This window comes from Chiloscyllium plagiosum, unplaced genomic scaffold, assembly GCF_037043375.1.
Source record: "Chiloscyllium plagiosum isolate Xiang-an unplaced genomic scaffold, Cpla_swu_hap1 HiC_scaffold_19, whole genome shotgun sequence".
Classification (NCBI taxonomy): Eukaryota; Metazoa; Chordata; class Chondrichthyes; order Orectolobiformes; family Hemiscylliidae; genus Chiloscyllium; species Chiloscyllium plagiosum.
In genome coordinates, this window is record NW_028270157.1 from 39,720,806 (window position 1) to 39,741,414 (window position 20,609).

Genomic DNA, 20,609 nt, shown 5'->3' on the forward strand with positions numbered 1-20,609 from the left:
AAGGAGAAACAGATCTATTTTGAGGTTGACAATATTATTGTTAATAGACTCCTGTATCATTTTTGTCCAAGTTTTGAGAATAACAAAGCTTTTTACAACTGCATTTGGGGCCACTGAAAAATTCCTTCTCCAGTTCTCTGATCCTCCCTTAGCTAAGGCAGGCTCTTTATTGGTGTCAGAATTATTGTGGAAAGTTTGCAACAAAAACCAAATATGATTCGGGGTCAGGTTCCATTCATGAGGCAATAAGAAATTCTCCTTAACACGTCTACCCCTGAAATGCAATGCTCCCACCCACAAATGTCAACGCTTTGACTAAACCAACAGGCTGTCAAAGTACAAGCTAAATAATTTCTCATTGATTATTTTCCTTTCGTTTGAAAAGTATGGCAGATTGGGCTTTCTACGTGATGCTTTACCAACATATTTGTGAGATAACAAAATAATCAATGTGTTTGCCTAAGTTTTCAAGTGCTGAACTCTTGATTCAGTAAATATACTCTCAGATTTTTTTTTGGAACTGAACATTAATTGATACTGCTTCTCAAAGTCAGTCTTCATTTATGTTTTCAAATGAGTGAATTTCTTTGTTTTAGTATATTTCATGTGCAGTGAGAATGGATCCCGCTGTATGCTAGTATTATATTTAAGGTTTGCTTCATCTTCTGGGTTAGTGAGGAGGAAAGGAGGAGGATGAAGAATAGCTGTGCTGGCATCCATACCCTCAGCGACATGTGGGAGGATTTTCTTTGGTTAATTTCTTGACTGTGAGCTCATTCAACTTCTTGGTAACAGTATTCACAGTGGAAAATTTTAACCACAATTTAAAACCAATTACGTGCAAGTTTGGTTCAGCATGCCTTCCACTGTCAGATGCCCCTTAATTTTAATGGATAAAATATTCTATAACCTCCATCACCAGCCCCTACATCCCTTCTCATCTCTGTAACCTTCTCCAGTCTTACTCATTCCTTCAGCTCCTCTTTCGCTCTTTAGACCCCTTTTTCACTCCTCTAGCTATACAATTCACCCTATCTCTGAAACCTTCATCAGGTACTACAGCCCTACATATCACTAACTTCATGCAGGATCTACACGCTTCCTGTCTGTCGAACCTCCTCCAGCCCCTACACTCCTCCTGTCTCTGTAATATCCCCCTACTCCTCAACTCTTCCTTATCTCTGTAACCTCTTCCAGCCCTTACACCCCTCATTATGATGGTGAAATGATGGTCTAGTGGTATTATTGTTGGACAGTTAATTGAGAGACCAAGATAATGTTTTGGGGAGCTGGGTTCAAATCATATAGTGGGGGGGGGGTGGAATCTGAATTCAAATCCAAATCTGGAATTAAAAGTGTAATGTTGACCATAAATCAATTGTCAGAAACAAAATCCATCTGGTAAATTAATGTCTTTTCAGGGGCAAAAAACTGCCATCCTTGCTTCATCTGGCCTACACGGGACTCCTGATACACTGCAATGTGGTTGACTTTAAACTGTCTTCTGGTCAATTTGGGGATGGGCAATAAATGCAGGGCTAGCCCTCCCTCGTCCTATGAATGAATTTTTAAAAAATCCATAACTTACAGTAGCAGATACACTTTCCCTTCTCTGTTTCCTCCTCCATGACCTACACCCCTTTCTATCTCTGTTTCCTGCTCTAGCATGTACACACCTCCTCAACTCTGTAACCTCTCCAACCCTTCAGCCCTCCTTATCATGAGGGGGCATAATTTTGGGGTAAGAGGCAGGAAACTCAGGGGATTTGAAAAATAAACTTTTTCAAGTTGTGGTGGGAATTCAGAATGTACTGCCTGAAGGTAATGGAGGTCAAAAACCTTAAACCTCAAAAATATTTGGAAGGGCACTTGAAATATCATATCGTAACATTGAAGGATGTGAGATAGATGCAGGAAATGGGATTAGTGCAGTTTTAGTGGTAGTTATTGTTCGTGCAGACTCAATAGGCCAAAGGACCTTTTCTGCACTACAAGACTTTAAAAAGAATGAAAATCTGAAATAAATCACAGATCAGTGAACACCTGAGAAGATTTACCCATCATAACTTTGTGTATACTCTTCACACTATATCTTATTTGGGGTTTGATGCAAAAATGTTTGAATTTGCTGTATTCCAAATCTTGTACTAGAGAATAATTGCCCACTGAGAGTCAATAGACCATAGAACTTTTTTTATTGTTATTATGGAAATTCACTGAGTAAAATGACTACAAAAATAATTGCATTAGCAATATAACACCTGTGTGACGTCATTACAGTGCCAACATTGCAGCCAACAAAGAAAAGGGATAGATAAAAAGAGCCATCCAAGTTCATAAGATTTGGTACACCTCAGTTGGTGAGGTGCCATGAACCCCACAGTGTCTCCTGCACTAGGCAGAATGGAAATGAGTTAAACCTGAAATTTAGTGAAGCTCTCTGATTCTTAGTTATGGTTGGTGGCAGACCCTTGCCCATCCTTAAAATCCTGCTATTTCTTTGCACCTGGAAAGCTCTTGGTTGAGGAAATTGCTTGTTTTGTCAGCCACCTTGTGGAAAGGCATTCTGGCCCAAAAAGCCAAAGCTGAGCAGCAAATGCTGCAATGCAGTACCTTTCCTCTCCTAGGCCATGTGCTTTCAGGCTTGATGTAAACTGTAGAGTTGATCCAGCAAAAGCAGGGTTAGAGTGATGACTGATGCATTCAATAACCTAATTTTGCAGTTGATGTCGATAAGCCCAAACAGACTGCTCCCATCCAACTGATTGCCATACCAGAGGCTCCATCACTCAGACAGTTCCATAAAACCATCACCGTCTTGTTATAAATTATAAAATTAGGTTAGTTAGCTGGAATAATAAAAATGAAAGGAAGATTTGCCATGCTGTTCACAAACACATAGATTTCTCAAAATATTTTATAGCCAATGATATACTTCTGATGTGTAGTCCATGTTGTAAACATGAGGAAGAAATATGAGCACAACCCATGTCCCACAGACAGTAAAGTGTCTGTGATCAGATAATTTCTCTATATGGTGTTGAATGAGGATAGATATTGGCCACATCACTGGAGAAAACTCTTCTGCTCTTTTTTGTAAATGACATCACGATTCCAATAAATTCCACTTACCTCTCTCATGGCTCATTTCATATTGTAGTTGATGCCTAATTCCACATCCTTTGTTTGTTTTTATAATTATCCCTCAATCTTGTATGGTTCTATGTCCTACTGGTTTTCAACAGTTTATAATCTGTTTGATAAAATCCAACTAGTGTAGCAATAAGATTATTTAGTACAAATAAGTGAAAGTGTTGTATGTGAAAGCAAAACAAAAGGTGATATTTATATTTCATGAATGGGGTTTTGAAAAGCTGATCATGGAAGGGATACAAAGAGTCTAATTGATAATTGTACACACAGTATGGAGAAGCAATTAACAAAGCTAGTTGTCTCAGTATGTATGTTATGAAATTTAGTCATCTGAAATAAGGGAATATTTGTCATATGGATTTATGATCCCACTGATTCTAATACTTGAAAGGCCTGATTCCAGATTGAAACCTGGCTTGATAGATCATTCATTTATTTTGCAATTTAGTTATTGTGGTGAAACTGTCAAATTAAAATGACGTTGCCGAGACTGGTGTTGCGTAAGATCCATGGCTAGCTTGGTTCCTTTATCTGGAATCATGGACGGCCCCTTATCAAATTAGAAAAGCTGCAGCTTCCACAGGCAAGGGGAGGACTGGACTTTCCAGACTTTAAGAGGTATCAGTTGAACTCTTTATTATCGTATGTAGCTGATTGAGTCCCTTGTGACCCACAATCAATTTTGTTAGACATTGAGACCTCCCAAGCAAAGTGTCCCCTCATCAATCTTTTATTTATGGATAAGATGAGAGCTATTATGGACTATTGCAAAAACCCTATTGTATTAAATACAATTAAAGCCTGGAGGATAATGTGACAAGATGAGGGTACTCTGCAAAAAACCTCCCATTATGCCAGGGCCGACAGACGCTCTATTTAAAACTTGGAGGTCCAGAGGTATCTCTTGCTTGGGGGACCTGCTCGATAGGGAGGTTATGATGTCTTTTGAGCAGTTGCACCAGACGTTTGGACTGCCTAACCGGGACCTCTTTCGGTATTTCCAAATAAGAAATTATATACAGAAGAAGACCACACTGCTAGGCAATCCCTACAAATCTGATAGGGAGAGAAGAATGCTATTGCTGATGGGGCTGACCTCAGTCAGTACTCTTTATCACTCATTATATAAAGACATGGAACGATTATTTAAAACATGGAATGAAGAATTGGGGTTAGAAATCTCTTCAGAAACGTGGGAGGGCATCTGGGAAAATGCCAGAAAGATCTCTATTTGCATAGAACTCAAGCTATCCAATTAAAGATACTCCACAGGGCTTATAAAGCACCTGAACGACTCGCAAAATTTAAGATAGGAGCATCCCCACTGTGTTCTTAATGCAAAATAGAAGTTGTCACTCTCACACATTGCCTATGGACATGCCATAAGATCTGCAGGTATTGGGACAGAATAGCAAATGCCTTGACAGAGATCTTGGTTATGGAGATTAGATTGGATCCAATGTCTCTACTCTTGGGTTTTTCAGATTTTCTCTCCCTGGATGTGCACAGGAGGAAACTATTTTCCATTCTCTCCTTTTGTGCAAGGAAAAATATCTTAGTGAATTGGGCAGCTGAAGGCCTTCCAGGACTTTGGAACTGGCACAGGTTAATCATGGAATATATCCCCCTTTTCCCCCTTGACTTCCTCACAAATATAGTGCACCAAAAAACTGAATTACTCTATAAAATATGGCAGCCCTTTTTGAACTATATCGACACTGATATTTCAGCCTTATTGTCCAGGGCTTTTGTCTGGCGGTGGTAATAGTCCTGGCTGGTCCGGGGACCCCCCGGGAGGAGGAATCCTGCATATATACGGGTTTTGTTATGACTTGATGTAAATCTATTTTGAGCATGTACTTAGTTATTTAATTATACACTGTTGTTTATCACTAGTAATGTGTGATATTCTATTTTACGTTTTGGTTGTTTGTAAGATAGATCAGCAGTTAATTGGGTTTTTCTCTTTTTTTTGTTTCAGTTATTATTTATTTCTTGACTTTTTTTTTTATTTATTTAATTTTATATTGGTGTTTATACTTGGTTGTATCACTTTTTTGTAATTTTGTAAAAAAAAATTTAAAAAAAATTTTTTTCCAATAAAAATACTTATTAAAAAGAAAGTCAGTGAGTTAGCCTGTATCTGAGATTCTTGGGAAGGAATGGAAAAAGTTACATCAGGAATGTGCAGAAAGTCACTGAAAGAACATCAGAAGGAGCATTCTCATAGGATATAGAAGGCGAGGTAGAATATTCATTTTAACTAGGGCTACTCTGCCTAACCAGGATATTGGGAGACTGACTTTTTTTTTAAAAAACTGAACTCTGAGAAAAGCAAAGTGCTTTTATTAGCCCTGTCTACTTAAGCTGTTTTTGTAGTTCATGATGTCTTTCCAGTTCTGCTAACCTGGAGACAACCAAGAATTGAAACTGCTCCCACTCCTGACCCAACCTTTCTATTTCTGTACATTGTAAAAACTCAACTTTATAAACCCTTCAACCGTTAACTTACCATGTAATTTTAGATTACGCTACGAACTTTCTTAGAAGTATTACTTTGAGCTTATTGTTCAATATTACTTTGACATTTGTTTTTTTAAAAAAAAGCTGACTTCACAGAAGGAAAACTAAAAATCCACTTATCTCAAGTACAGAATGCAAATTCCTAAGTAACAATATATTAAATACTTTCATCATAGTGTAATTGAGTAACAAAGACAATTTTGCTCAAATTGTGTAGAAATTGTGCCCCAACTGAATCCCAATTTTGCCCTCGTTCTATAAATACATTGTTTTCATCTGGGGTATAAGAAGCAAGATTTGAATGTTTACTGATTCATAGAATTGGAGGGACTTTGACAGTGATGTAAAGCATAAGAAATATGAACCTGCCACATCATTGTATCAGATCATAGCCAAATGTGAACATCACTTTGCCAAGCTGTATCCAACTGGATCCCTTAGTGACCAAATATTTCTTGATCCCTGTCTTGGATATACTTAACAATTGAGAATGCATAGTATTTTGGATTGGATAATTCTGCAGGTTCTCTGAATGAAGTATGTTTTCCTTCTGTTAATCTCCTTATCCTGAGATAACTCTTAGTTCTAGATTCTACTGCCAAATAGAGTTTTAACTCTTCTTTTAAAATTTAACCTACTTTCCTAATCAAATGTTATTGTACTCCTCTGGAGCAGGTAGGACTTGAACCTGGACGCCTCAGTGCAGGGGTAGAGACACTACCACTGTGGCACACAGAATCCCTGAATTTTGACTTTTGCTCAATATAGTAAATTACTCTCCTCTGATAGCTTCAGTTTATATAAAGCCTACTCACAATTGGCCATAATAAGATTCAGTTATCTAAAAATGACTAACATATTGGACAATAGGGTAATTAACCTGCTTGTTTATAACTTTTCACTACAAGAATTAAATTCATGTCTTGCAAGTGAGATGAAGCATCACTTTATGTACTGCAGACTTATGTTCCTCTACCAATTTTTTGAATGAATGGTGCACTTCATGATTTGTAATATCAGAAAAAGATGGTTCATTGGTCGCTATTTAATTTAGCTTAAATTGGTTATTAATCTGAGCTCATAGGAAATATGGGTTTGTTTTTTCAAATTGCTTTTTTTGTTATGATGACAGGAAATTTGAATTTTAATAGCTGTGAGTGAAGATGATTTGTGAGAGGCTTAGTAAGAGTGTATTTGGTAAATTTGAAATGCTACTTCAATTTAAATTGTGGCATAGGTTCAAACTGACAGAAGGTCTGATGTCAAAAAGCTCTTCACATATTGCTTAATTTTTGTTTGGAATCCCTCAGGACTGTGATTTCAAGTACTAATGTTACTAAACAAATTCTTGAAAGACTTGAAATTTAGGATGAATTATACAACAGCTAGTGTTAATACAGATTTTTATTTTATTTTGCCCTATACTATATAATATCAAAATATTGGCATCTTAAACTTGTTCCAGAATAAAACAAATAAGACTGTCTTTGGGAACATTACAGTTGTATCTTTGCAGCTTTTGATGCTCTGATTCAGTGGTGAAAGTCAACTCACTGACATTTGATTTTATTTGGATGAATTTGGATGAGCTAAATGATTTTCTCCATCAAGATTTTGATTGATGAGCTTTCTGTCATTTGTTCTCTAGCCTGGCTCTTTTCATATCTTTCTTTACTTTAGGGATATCATGACTCAAATATTCCCCTCTTCAACCTAGTTTTCAAATATACCATTTATTCTGATGTCTCTGTTCTGCTGGTGTTGAAATCAAGACATGCAGCTGAATTTTCCCTCTGAAATATCAACACTCTTTCCACCTGACAGCTGGGTGGGTGGGATAAGGCCTTTGCTTCATGGGGTGCAGACATAGTCCCATTGGGCTGGTAAAGGTTTGAAAGATAGATGGTGCAGGCAGTTAGTAGCTATGGGTGCAGGATGGAGATGTGACTCTGAAATACTGGCATAATGTAAAGCCATCACTAACCGTTATAGTGGCATCCATTTTGGAAGAAAGTGTTTGCACCAGAAAATCATGAAGTATTGCAGAAACCTGGTTTCCAGGGCAAGGTTTTCTATCACTCCTCATACTGAAATGAAGTTCAATTTGGAACCTGATAATTCAGGCAGGTATGTGTGTGAGGGGGCAGTGGGGGATGTCCTCTGTTTTTCAGTCTTTGAAGGTGGGAAGAAAAGGCCACCAAGTCAAATAAGATTGACATGGCTGAAACCCCAGCAGTAGTTGTGGTCAAAAGTCCAGTATCATAAGACATTTCCAGTATCATAAGTGATTTCTTTCATCTGGCAAGGTGAGTGCCATGAGAGTCCCTGATGACAGGCCTCTGGGTATTCATACTCCAGCTGAGCAGCCTTGGTGCACAAGCTGCTCTTAATTGTGAAGTAATGCAAGACTTGAGCAAGAATAATTAACTGAGGAATGTCATCCAGGGGTTGAATGAATCTGGATCAGATCAGATGGTAGGCAAGAGTATCTAATCAACAGTCAGTCTTTAGAGAAGAGAATTTGGATGCAGACCAAGTATAACTCTACAATATGTAAATGCAGAACAATCGAATCCAGAGTTACTTGGATGACAAAACAGATGGGGATTAAGATAGGGAACTGATCAACAATCTCAGAGATCCAAGCCAAATATACAGACTTCAACTGAAGTGAATAAGCACATAAATGAAAGAGTTTGAAAGTAGGCTAACAGCTAATAGAAAAGGGAATCTGAAGTATTCCTTGGGCATATAAATAGTAAGAAGGAAGTACAAAGAAGCATTGGCCTGATGACGGGCCAAAAGGAGGATTTAAGTATGGAGGCAAACAGCATAACTGAGATAATAAATTAACGCTTTATATCTGTCTTATCAAGGAGCAAGATGGTGCACTGGTCATGGTGAAGGAGCAGATAATTCAGAAACCTGAAGGGCTTAAAATTGGTAAGGAGGAGGCATTAGATAAGCTGTTTGTATTTGGGATTGATAAAGCACCAGGACTGGTTGGGATGCATCCAAAGGTACCATAGGACATAGCATGAGATTTAAACCATTTGGCATGTCAACTCGACTGCACCCTGCAATCACAACAGATCTGATAATCCTCAACTCAACTTTTCTGCTTGATCCCCATAACTCCGGATTCCTTTTAAAAAACCTGTTAATCTCCCTGCATTAAAGGACAACATACCATTTGTCTTCCCAGTTGCTTGCTCTACCTGCATGTCAATATTTCGTGATTCACAGTCACAGACAACCAGATCCCTGTGTACTGCAGCATTTTGCAGTCTCTACATTTAAATAAGATGCTGTTTTTCTGTTCTTACTGCCAAATTGGACATTTTCCCACATTGCACACCCTGTGCCACGTTTCATCCCACTCAGTCTGTCTTTCATTGCAATTTTTCTGTTTCCTTCTCTCTGGATGTTTTGAGCTTCTCCTTTGAAAGAAATAACTTAAATAAATCTGATTCATTCAGTTTGTCATGCAGGAGTATGTTACTTTTCTGCCTTTAGCTTTCTGTGATGGGAGAACCCAAACAAATCATCTGCTCGTCCATCATTCCAGGTTTTGCAGGATCCTGAGCTAACTTTTAGCTAACCTTTGGGTGCTATAAACTGGAAAATATCAAGATCAAAATTACACTACAGGAACCAAACAGATCTGACAACCTTGCCAACCAGTCCAGTGATTCTAGGGTCTTCTCTATCTGACAGGGTGAAGCTCCTCAGGTTGTATCAAATCCCTACCTTGTAATAAAATCACTAAGCTTTTTTTCAGAAGTGCAGTCAAGGCCTGTAATATCTTGCTTTACTAGGCTTGGTGGTTGTAGACTTGACTCAATCTTTTCCTCTGTATAAAATATGCATCTTTCAAAACACCCTGTTATGACATTATGACATGTCTAGATGATGGGAGTTGAACCTAGAACTACTGGTTCAGACATAGTACAATACTCCTGTGACACAGGACCCCCCCCCCCCCCCCCAATGTTATTTTTAACTTGCCAATATGATATGAGCATAGGAGTGGTGTTTGTAACACCTTTTGGGTGTTCTTTGGTTGTAAGCTACTTAGTGGCTGCAGTAGGACCCTCTGTTTATGCAGAATTACTACTGCAACTATCTTGAATTTTAATCCCACCCATTTCTGGTTTAGTCCCAGACAGGGTATGAATTATGCCAGAAGTTCATTTCCAATCATATGTAAGGCTTGGATCCAGGAATTTAGTGTAAATTACTCAAGAGAAACTTGGTATGTAAATACATTCATTCATTATAACTTTACTTTATAATAGACCAGTTCTGATTTTAAAATTATTCAATTTTTTTTCTCTATTCATCCACAAGAACAAATCATTTCTCTGTATCTAACCTATCAACTGATATTTTTCTGTTATGAAGGAACTGTTGTCTGTATTAGTGCAGGGAAAGGCAGACTATCTCAGCTGTCATCAGCGGATTGAATTCATTAGTAATAACGTAGAGCAGCCATGTTCCTTTTTGTGGTTATCTTTAACTTGGATTAACTCTGTATAAAATATGCAGCATCTGACTTAAATTTAAGGGATTATAATGTTTACAGTTTATTTATTCATTAGAAAGTCAATTCAATGGCATAAACGTTATAGTCTGTTTGCAAACCAAACTGGAGTAGACAGTTTAACAAACATCTGAATCAAGGCAATAAAGAGAACCAATGAACATTGCATGCAAAACAATGAATTCAATTAACTGTTAACCAAGATGTTGCCTCTCAATACATGAATCTAGATTCCCTTAGTGATGTAAGGGAAAGAATGATGAAACATTTAAGTATGTTTTACAATTGGCTCTAAATCATAGCTAGCCAATGGCAACAGTAGAAATGGATGATAATTAGGGAAATATTTTTTGTAGTCACTTGTGTTTATGAAAATTCCACTTTATTCATAAACATGACCAGTTTTTTCACTGATCGCTAAATTGATTCTTTGCAACTCTATTCATAATCAGAAACTTAAGTTAAATCTGTTAGTATTTTGTTTCCACAATTGGAAATCACCTTCATCAAGGAAAGGAAATATGCCTTGATCGAAACTAGCATCTAGGATTACATGGAAATGGAAATCTCCATTTCATCTGTCATCCGGAAAGTGGGCTTTGGTACTGCATATTTCACTGAAATTGCTTGCATCATTGATTAAATGTATTGATCAGTGAAGATGTAATCTAGCTCCTTTTGTGGTTTGAGTGAAATGGAACCTTTCCACCGTTGATTGACAATCAAGTTACTGAAACTGTTGAAGTACACAATCCTTATTTTAATTATTTTATAATTTTATAATTTATAATTTTAATTTATAACGACTGATTGGCCCCATGTTGTACAAATTTTCGTCTAAATTGGACATGAAAAATTGCCAAATTATTACTGATCATGCCTTGCCTTGTCTGTGTAGCATTTGTTTTAGTCAGTTATGTGTTGTATAATAGGTGAAGGCAGTAGCTGCGATACCCTCCATGTTTTATTCACTGCCTATTCATTAAATATTATTTTCGTCTTGCAACTCCAGAAATTGGTAGTCATTTGTTCTGCGTAAAGGCCTGAGGAGCATAGAGCAACCTGGTCACGGAGCTGCTGCTTATTCGCGCGGAGTTAAGAAAGAAAGTGGAGCCAGGTTGTGCTGACTGACTAGTATTAGGTGGTAGAATGCGTAGAATAGTCTTTTAATAATGTAACAGTAAGACCAAAGCCTAGTGTACTCTGACTACATGTATTATAGTAGTTAGTCTTGATGTACAACAGGCAACGTTATAAAGAAATCTGAATACGGTTCTTGACTTTGCGTTTTTAATAAGGCTGCTTGAACCCTACTCATGGATGTGGGTATGAAACTACACAACAGAAGGACTCTTCTATTTGCACTCTGTGGACTGCATAATTATTACTTCAGACAAATAACAGAACCAAAGTTGAACTCTTACAGAAGTTCAAAGTCTTTCAAGTGTTTTAGTTCTGTTAAGTTTAAATAGAAATTGTTTCCTCCCAAGAACGTATCATGCGTTCAGTTCGACCTTTATTAATTAGGAGGGGTTGGGTGGGGAATTTATTTGAGTTATATAAACTGCTTTCATTATTCTTTCTGGCAACATGGCTTGGTAAGAACTTTCCCAACTGAACTGGAGAAAATTAATAAAGAATTCTGAATGTAATTCGGGTGGGTGCGCTTCAGTGATTAGCACTGCTGTCTCTCTGCGCTAGCGACTTGGGTTCACTTCCGCCATCGAACAGCTGTCTGTGTGGAATTTGCACAGTTTCTCCCGTGTCTGCCTTATTTTCCTCTCGATGCTCCGGTTACCTACCACAGTCCAAAGATGTGTAGTTGAGGTGGTCTAGTCATGGGGGATGCAGGGTTACAGGGATGGGGTGAGGCTGGATGGAATGCTGCTTGGAGGATAGGTGTGGACTTGATGGGCCGAATGGCCTGCTTTCACAGTATTGGGATTGTAGTTTCTAATTTTGTAAAATGCGTGAATTACATATATTGCTAAAATAGTTCGCATCTCCATGGCATTAAGAATCTGGTGATATGATGCAACAATTATTGGTAATGTGAATTGAAATAAACAGGAATGGAGTAGTAAAAGATGCAGACTATGTACCATAGCGCACACTTGTACAAAAGCTAGCACAATATCAGTTACTGAACAATTTAATTTCATTTGTCTTTGCAAAATTTAAGAAAAATGTACCTGATATATTTCACAAATGGAATTTGATAGCCTCTTGTTATACATCACTTGCAATTTAGAAGTTGGGCTTTTATTGTGATGTAAATGTTGAACATATAGTGTTACTGTTTATTGAGTAACAGTGATGGGAAGCATAATATCAGTATTTCCTTAATGAGAACCCAAAGGCTACTTCATTATTATTTTAAATAACTTTTCAGCTAATGGTTAATTTCCACACTATCATTAATTTTACTGAGGAGCTAATGAATTGCAAAGTTACAGCTATTGACAGCATGTTACAAAGATTTGCTCCATATTTCAGTTGATAATTTAAAGATTAGTGATACTTTTGAACAATAATACTTTTGACTGACTGCGTTTATTTAGTAGTTAATTTGCTAATTTTCCTTGTCAATGTAAGCAAAAATGCATCTAGTTTCTGGTTTTAGTGCTTATTTTGAGTGAGACTTTGTGTTGGCATTATTGTGAGGGGGCAAGATTTTTGGTGGAAGGAGCTTTTATAGATAATGGATCAAGTTTGTGCCTTAGTTCAGTTTGAAAAATATTGTTAGTACTATTTTAGCTTTGTTTCTCTGTAACCATGTTTCAGTGATTTGAATTTTACATGGAGCGAGTAGAGAAATGGGGAACTATGCATGAAGGGAATCAATTTTTGGGAAGTGGGCCCTTTGGTACAAGGAGGGAATAATTCCCTAGCCAGTAACAGTGTGAGCATGGCATGTGGCATGAAGGTAAAACAGTAAAAAAAAAGTCAAAAACCAATACCCTCTAGCACCAGCACTACTAGAGTCCAGTTTTAAGGTATACCAGATCCTACTACTCCTCTCTTCCAATTTTTCCTGGATCTTCTTGTCTGAACACCACTGCCACTATAATGTGGCATGGCAGCTGGAAAAGAGCCTTGGTGATCATTAATTGTTGCTTAAGAACCTCGGGTGGCCCAAGGACAAGCTACCTGATTATTTCTCTGCCCCTGTTAAAATCCCTAGAAGAGGTGGATAGACAATGGGCATGTTGCTGCTACACTGACACCAATCAGCTCTTGGGTGGGGTGTTAAATTTCTGTCAGCTGCATCCCCTGAATTAATTTTTAAAAGCCCTCTTATCTGGTAGCTCACTAAATTCTGTTGTATATGGAATTTAAGAGCAACATTTTTAACCCATCACCAGGAAATTGAATTATTGCCCCCTGTCCAGTAAAGTTTCCCCTGCTTGCTCTTCAGAAATCTTTGAGCAGACCCAGATTTTTTTAAAATGGTTTTCTTTGAATGGATATGGATGTTGGACCTGCAGTCTTGTGTGGAAATAACATTGGGCAATTCCCTTGCTGCCTGGAATCCTGTATGAATGTCTCCCAATCCATGTGATTTTCTTTGATAGTGATCCAGGAAATATTAGCTTAAAACCTGATGTAATATGTAGATAACTGCAACCCTGAGCACCCTTCAATTACCTCACATCTCGCTTCCTCCAATCTCCTTATTCCCACTGAACCTGACCCACACATGATTATCCCATGCCAAACAGACATTTTTTAAATGATTCTTATGTGCAAACAAGACCATTTGTTGTCCATCCTGAGCTGCTCTTGAACTGATTGGCTATCTAGTCCACCACAGTGGCCAATAAAGAGTCAGCTACATTGCTGTGGCCCAAGAGTCATTTCGCTGCAGTGAGTTGAGTTCTGTAAGGAGAGAAGCAGGTGGAGGAAACTGGAACAAATGAAAGAGTTGAAGTGGCATCATTCAGGACTGGCATGCTCCTGATAAAATCCCACCCATTGTCTGGCACCTTTTTTGTTATAAATGCCCTATTGGGAGACTGAGTTTCCTACTGGGATCATAGGGTGGATGCATAGCCACCTTGTCAACTTCAAAAGAAGCCGAACAAAGAATTCTATGATCTTTGTCAAGGTTCTTTGGCTGGGCATCCCATATGTTATCTCATCTCATACAATATTGTGATTAAGTGATATTCATTAAACCTAATGTGCTAATGCTTCCTCTTCTGTTTCTGCTTTAGTTATGTCAGCATCCATACTGTACCAACATAATTTTCATTATAACTGTTGTTAAGAATATGATAATGACCAGATGGTTTTTTTTTGTTTCTAACATTGATTGAGGGATAGATTTTGGCCAGAACACCAGGGATCACTCTGCTGCTCATCTTCAAAATGTTATGATGGGATCCTTCATATCCACCTGGAGGCAGATAGAGCCTCTGTTTAATGTAATTTTGGAAGGAAATTATGTAGGTGTTTGGTTTAAAAATACCAAATTAATTTGATGTGAGCTATGATGCAGTATTAACAGAATGCTGCTTTGCTGTATGCATGAATAAAATGGTGGGGGTAAAAAAAAAACTTGTGGTTTTTTTCTTGTACTTCCATATTGATTCTTTGCAAAATAACTGATATATTCAATTAATATGTTGTGCAGGAAATGAATATTAAGTTGAGGAATGTTCTCCCCATTTAGAAAATAGTCCATACCTCTATTCTTCCTACCAAAGTGCATGACCTCACATTTGCCCACATTGTATTTCAAAGTTGTGGTTGCCTTTAGGCAGCAAGTTCTTATTATTTGAAACCAAATTAAACTGGATCCAATATGTTTATTGATTAAGAATGGCAGTAAAGGAAAGAAATTGCATATCACCGTGAGCATGATACTTATGATATTGAACAGGAGAATCAGAAATTGAAGGAAACTGCTGTTTTTAACTTTTCAAGGTATTTCTTTTTGGATGAAGTTTGCGATTGTTATGCAAATTAAACTTTGTGGTGTTAAGAATACAAGTTTGTGCTGCTCGTGACCGAGGTGTTCTGTATTTACTATTATTGGATATTGAGGGGTCCAGCAACTGCCTGACTGCATACTCATCTGAAAGTTGCCCTGTCCTACTGCTACTCCAAGCCCTTCCATTTTCTATTAGCAAGCTGTGGACATAATTGGCAAGCAAGGGACAAATAGTTGGACTTATCTTGGTGTACCCCTGTATTTACCAGAAGTCAATGTGGAAAGATGTAGGAACAACAGGCTGAGGTGAGAGGAGATTTTAATTTTCCCAACATTGTCTGTGATTCACTTAATGTTAGAAGTCGAGATGGAGCAGAATTTGTAAGAGTATTCAGCAGGGTTTTTTAGAGCAGTATGTAAATAGTCAAACTCCGGAAGGAACCACACTGGACCTGGTGTTGGGGAATGAGTCCGGTCAGGTGGTTGATATTTCAGTCGGGGATGACTTTGGGAATAGTGATCACATTCCGTAAGTTTTAAAATGCTCCATAGACAAAGACTAGAGTGGTTCTAAAGGAAGAGTGCTAAATTCGGGGAAAGCTAACCAAACCAACATTTGGCAGGAGCTGGGGAATGTAGATTGGGAGCAGCTATTTGAAGGTAAAGTGAAGTTGCATGGGGTCCAGGATGTTCGAGCTAGGTAGAGAACTGGTTGGGCAACAGGAGACCGAGTAGTAGTAGAAGAGTTTCTCAAAATGGAGATCTGTGACCAGTTGTGTTCCACAGGGATCTGTTCTGGGACCACTGTTGTTTGTGATATACATAAATGATCTGGAGGAAAGTATAGGGTTGTCTGATTTAGCAAGGTTGCAGATGACACTAAGGTTGGTGAAGTACCAGATGGTGAAGGGGACTGTCAGAGAATACAGATAGATTGGAGAGTTGGGCAGAGAAATGACAGATGGAGTTCAATCTGGGCAAATGGGAGGGAATGAAGTTTGGAAGATCCAATTCAAGAGCAAACTACACAGTAAATGGAAAAGTCCTGGGGAAAATTGATGTACAGAGAGTTCTGGGTGTTCAGGTCCATTGTTCCCTGAAGTTGGCAACGCAAGTCAATAGTGGTCAAGAAGGCACACTATATGCTTTCCTTCATCAGACAGGGTATTGAGTACAAGAGTTGGCAGGTCATGTTACAGTTGTATAAGACTTTGGTTCGGCCACATTTGAAATATTGTGTACAGTTCTGGTTGCCACATTATCAAATGGATGTGGATGCTATGGAGCAGGGTAAAAACAATGACTGCAGATGCTGGAAACCAGAGTCTAGATTAAAGTGGTGCTGGAAAAGCACAGCAGTTCAGGCAGCATCCAAGGAGTACTAAAATTGACGTTTCGGGCAAAAGCCCTTCATCAGGAATACCCTGGAGCAGGTGCAGAGAAGGTTCACCAAAATGTTGCCTAGTATGGAGGGAGCTAGTTATGAGGAGAGGTTGAGTGGATTAGGATTATTTTCATGAGAAAGACTGAAGTTGAGGGGAGACCTGATTGAGACCTACAAAAATCGTGAGCAGTATAACCAGGGTGGATAGCAAGAAGCTTTCCGCCAGAGTTGGGGACTCAATTGCTAGGGGTCACAAGTTCAAAGTGAGAGGGGAAACGTTTAGAGGAGGTATGCATGGGAAGTTCTTTACGCAGAGGGTAGTGGGTGCCTGGAATGCGTTGCCTGTGGAAATGGTACAGGCGGGCATGATAGCATCATTTAAGATGTATCTAGATAAATGAATGGGCAGGGAGCAGAGGGATACAGATCCTTAGAAAATAGGTGACCGGTTTAGATAGAGGATCTGGATCGGCGCAGGCTTGGAGGGCCGAGGGACCTGTCCCTGTGCTGTAATTTTCTTTGTCCTTTGTTTTGTGTGGAAGTGAGTAAAAAGCATTTCAAATTAAATATGTTAGTTTTATGATTGAGTGTCAAACAATTATGCAATTATTGACCCACGAAGAATGATGGATTGCTTGTGTCAGTGACACAAACTGCGGAATCTTAAAAGGATCTGGAACTGGACAAGAAATGCAATAATATCAAGATCATCCTGCTCCAGCTTTTGTGTTTTTCACTTGAGGCATGGCAAGATTCCTTCCAAGAAGTAGCAAATTGCCAATTGATGAGATTTAATTTTTTTTAAGCTTCTTGGCCCACCTTGCCTCCTTTTTAACTTGTAAGTTCACATCTTGCGAAACGTGCCCAACAAACTGGCCAGGTGCCTAACATCTAATTTCATCTCACCTATTTCTCTGAATAACCTCCATGCTGGAAACCAGGCAGCAATACTTTAGGCATGCTTTTTGGCCACTAACCACATGCCCCTCATGTTAACAGACATTGCATCAATATATGTCAAACTTTAAGAAATCTCATGGCACATATCTGATCACTTACAGGATGCTTCTGCACCATTAGACTGCACTAGGAAATACCATTGTATTGTTGCAGTGAGAACATTGTGTTCAGATACATGTAAACCAGCACATGGCTTGACCACATTGCCTGTCCGGAGTCTTCACTTGCTGTCATAAGTGCTCGTCCCTGGCTGAATGCTCAGTGTTTCTTGTTTTTGCACTTTTTCCCTTCATCTATTGAAACCAGCCTCATATTATTGTTGCTTTGCCATTTGGAGCAGATGCAAAGCCAGGAAGTTTGTCATAGTTGTCAGCAGTCCTCCGTCACATTGAAGAGTTCACTACACAGTAAGTCGGGGCAGCCTCCACGGTCAGTCAAGACCGTACTTGAGCCAGTCAGAGTCTGGATGCTCCCCTCAAAGGGTGAGGAGTCAAATGAAAGGTGGCACACTGTCACAATAGGACAGAATATTGTGGGCAGTTGTCTTTCTGGAATAAGAGAGGCAGGTATTGGAGGAGAAGTAAGCTAGGAATTACATGTAAGTAACTTGCTTCTTAATTCTGTAAATCCTGCACACCATCTGTAAAGCACAACCATGAATGTGATGAACTCCGGTCCATTTGCCTGAACAAGAACAGCTCTAGATATACTTGAAGCTCAACACAAAGCACCCATATGATTGATACATCATCCAATACCTTTAACATTTATTCTGTCCTCCAATGATTTGCATGGCAACAGTGTGTATGATGTACATGGTACACTGTGACAATGCCCGAAGGTTCCTTTTGACATAACTTTTCAAACCCACAGCCTCTGCCACCCAGAAGGAGCAGAGCAGTAGATGTATTGAAAACTATTACCTGCAATTTCCTCTCCAAGCCACATGTCATCTGACTTGGAACTATAGTGCCATTCTTCACTGTCATTAAGTCAAAAATTTGGAATTTTCTTTCGAACAGCTGAGTGCGTAACCTGACCCCAGACTATTGTGCTTTAAGATACCTGCTCATCAGCATCCTCTTAAGGACTATTGAGCGAGCAATGCCCAAAGCCCGTGAACAAAGAAAGAAAATTCCTAGGCTGTTGAGGTTGGCCTTTTAACAAGTTTGTCTCAATGTTAAGAAGACTCTGTAGATGTGTCTGCATGGTTTCCAGGAATGGTCTGCCTGATCTAGTTATATCCAGCCCATTCAGAGTGGAAAAAAATCCTTTTGCAGGCTATTTGTCCCAAGACAGGTGCGGCAAGCCACAGAATTTCATAACTCCACTACTTGTCTCTCGGATGAAAATTGGACGCTTTTACATCTTGTTTGTAAAGAAATAGATTCAGCTCATATTTTAAAATCCAACAACTTTTTTGCGCTTAAAGAATACTGGGGTGAAATTGGTCTTCCACAGAAACAGCAAATGAGCAAAAGCAAATTGGCATCACAATTTTGCACAGTGCACACTTTTAATTGACTTTAGTGGATAGGAAAAGTAGACTTCTAATTTACCATTTCAATCATTCACTGAATTGTTCAATTGGTCCCTTTCATTGCGCCTTTATAATTTTTATTGATTCTCTTCACTACTGCACAAGTTGCATCTTGAGTATGTTGAATAAGTTTTTCATCTTTAACAGGAAATGAAATAAATAGAAATGGGATTAAAATCAGAGGTCATAATTGAGCGATCATTTCATTTTAACTTCAACATGTCACATGTTTTTCCCTTTTTTTTTCTAAAACTTTACAGGTTCTTGATGGTGTTGATTTGCTTGATCTTCAGTGTACTATCTACCATTGATCATTATGCTGACTTTGCAACTGGAACTTTGTTTTGGATGGTAAGTAGAATGGATCCTCTTGTCCTCTACGACAACCTTATTGTACTGCTATAAAACTAGCAGTGCAAATCAGCTGAATATCATTAAAAATGTTGACAGTTTTAATCTTATTGAGTCAATAGAACTGAGAATAGGCAGTTTCTGTAATAGATAGAATGATGATCAAGTTGAAATATGTAATTCTTTCGAGAATTTCCATGGTTAAATCTTTGGTATAGATAAAAGTATAAAGGTGACATTGTATAATTAAATTGAGGATTTAGTCATTGTCTTAAACCTGGTTACAGAAGCCATTTAAAATTTAATTAGGATTGATTGTTAGCAAAAAGAAAACATAGCTGTCATCAGTAAATTACTTTGTGACCCAGTCCATCCACTGAAAAACTAATGGCAATCCTGTCTTGTTCATTTTTGGGAGTCCTGAAGGGAACCAATATTCAAGCAATCAATGAATGAATTACTTGTTATTAGGGTTCCAATGCATTGAAATGTAGAGAGGCTGCCTGTAATAACAGCTTGCCAATCAGATGTTTTAGCAACTCTTCAGTCCCAGCAATGTTTCGAGGAGTAGTGGCCAATGTTGGGGTTATAGCAATCTCCACAAGAGATGAGTTGGGGGGGTTCTGGTTGGGACCATTCAGGCAGAGTTGGTTGTTGTGGAGAGTGATGGAGATTTTAAAGAGGGCATTTGATGGAGCACAGTGTCTGATTTAGGAGGGTTCAATCCCACCCCATGTTCTGAGCTTGTAATGTGGTGTGTGCTACCACACCTCTCCCCAAACCACTGATATAGTAAAAGTGGTGATGGGATGAATTGGCTGCTAATGGACAACTTATGGACTTCTGACTACATGATGATGACCTATCTTAATTGGAGGCAGTTAGGAAGGTGATGCATGTCCACTCATTATTTCACAACCAATTATATTTGACACCACTACCTTTTATCCCACACGCTAGGTGGGGAGCAGAGGAATTAAATTCCACCCAGAGTATTAGTTCTTATTTTTATTTTTCAGCAATTCTAAATTCTACCAAATTCTAAAGTAGTAATTAAGTCAGCGAGTAGCTTATTAGTTTTGAAAAAGCTGAATTCTTGTGGAAGTACCTTATTTACTTGTAAAAATACTTTGTTTCTAAATACCCAATGTCTATATGTTATAGTAGATGACCTGTGCTGCCAATTTCCAGATTACTCATTACTTCCATTGGAAGATGA

The 20,609-nt window shown here is 38.5% G+C and overlaps 1 protein-coding gene across 1 annotated transcript in view; it reads left to right on the forward strand.

Moving 5' to 3' along the window:
• Nucleotides 1-20,609, forward strand: part of kcnq1.2 (potassium voltage-gated channel, KQT-like subfamily, member 1.2) — a 599,569-nt gene that overhangs the window by 2,246 nt on the left and 576,714 nt on the right. Inside the window, exon 2 of the mRNA XM_043709474.2 lies at nt 19,300-19,390. Coding sequence (XP_043565409.2) covers nt 19,300-19,390 — 91 coding nt within the window. The remainder of the gene's footprint in view (nt 1-19,299; nt 19,391-20,609) is intronic.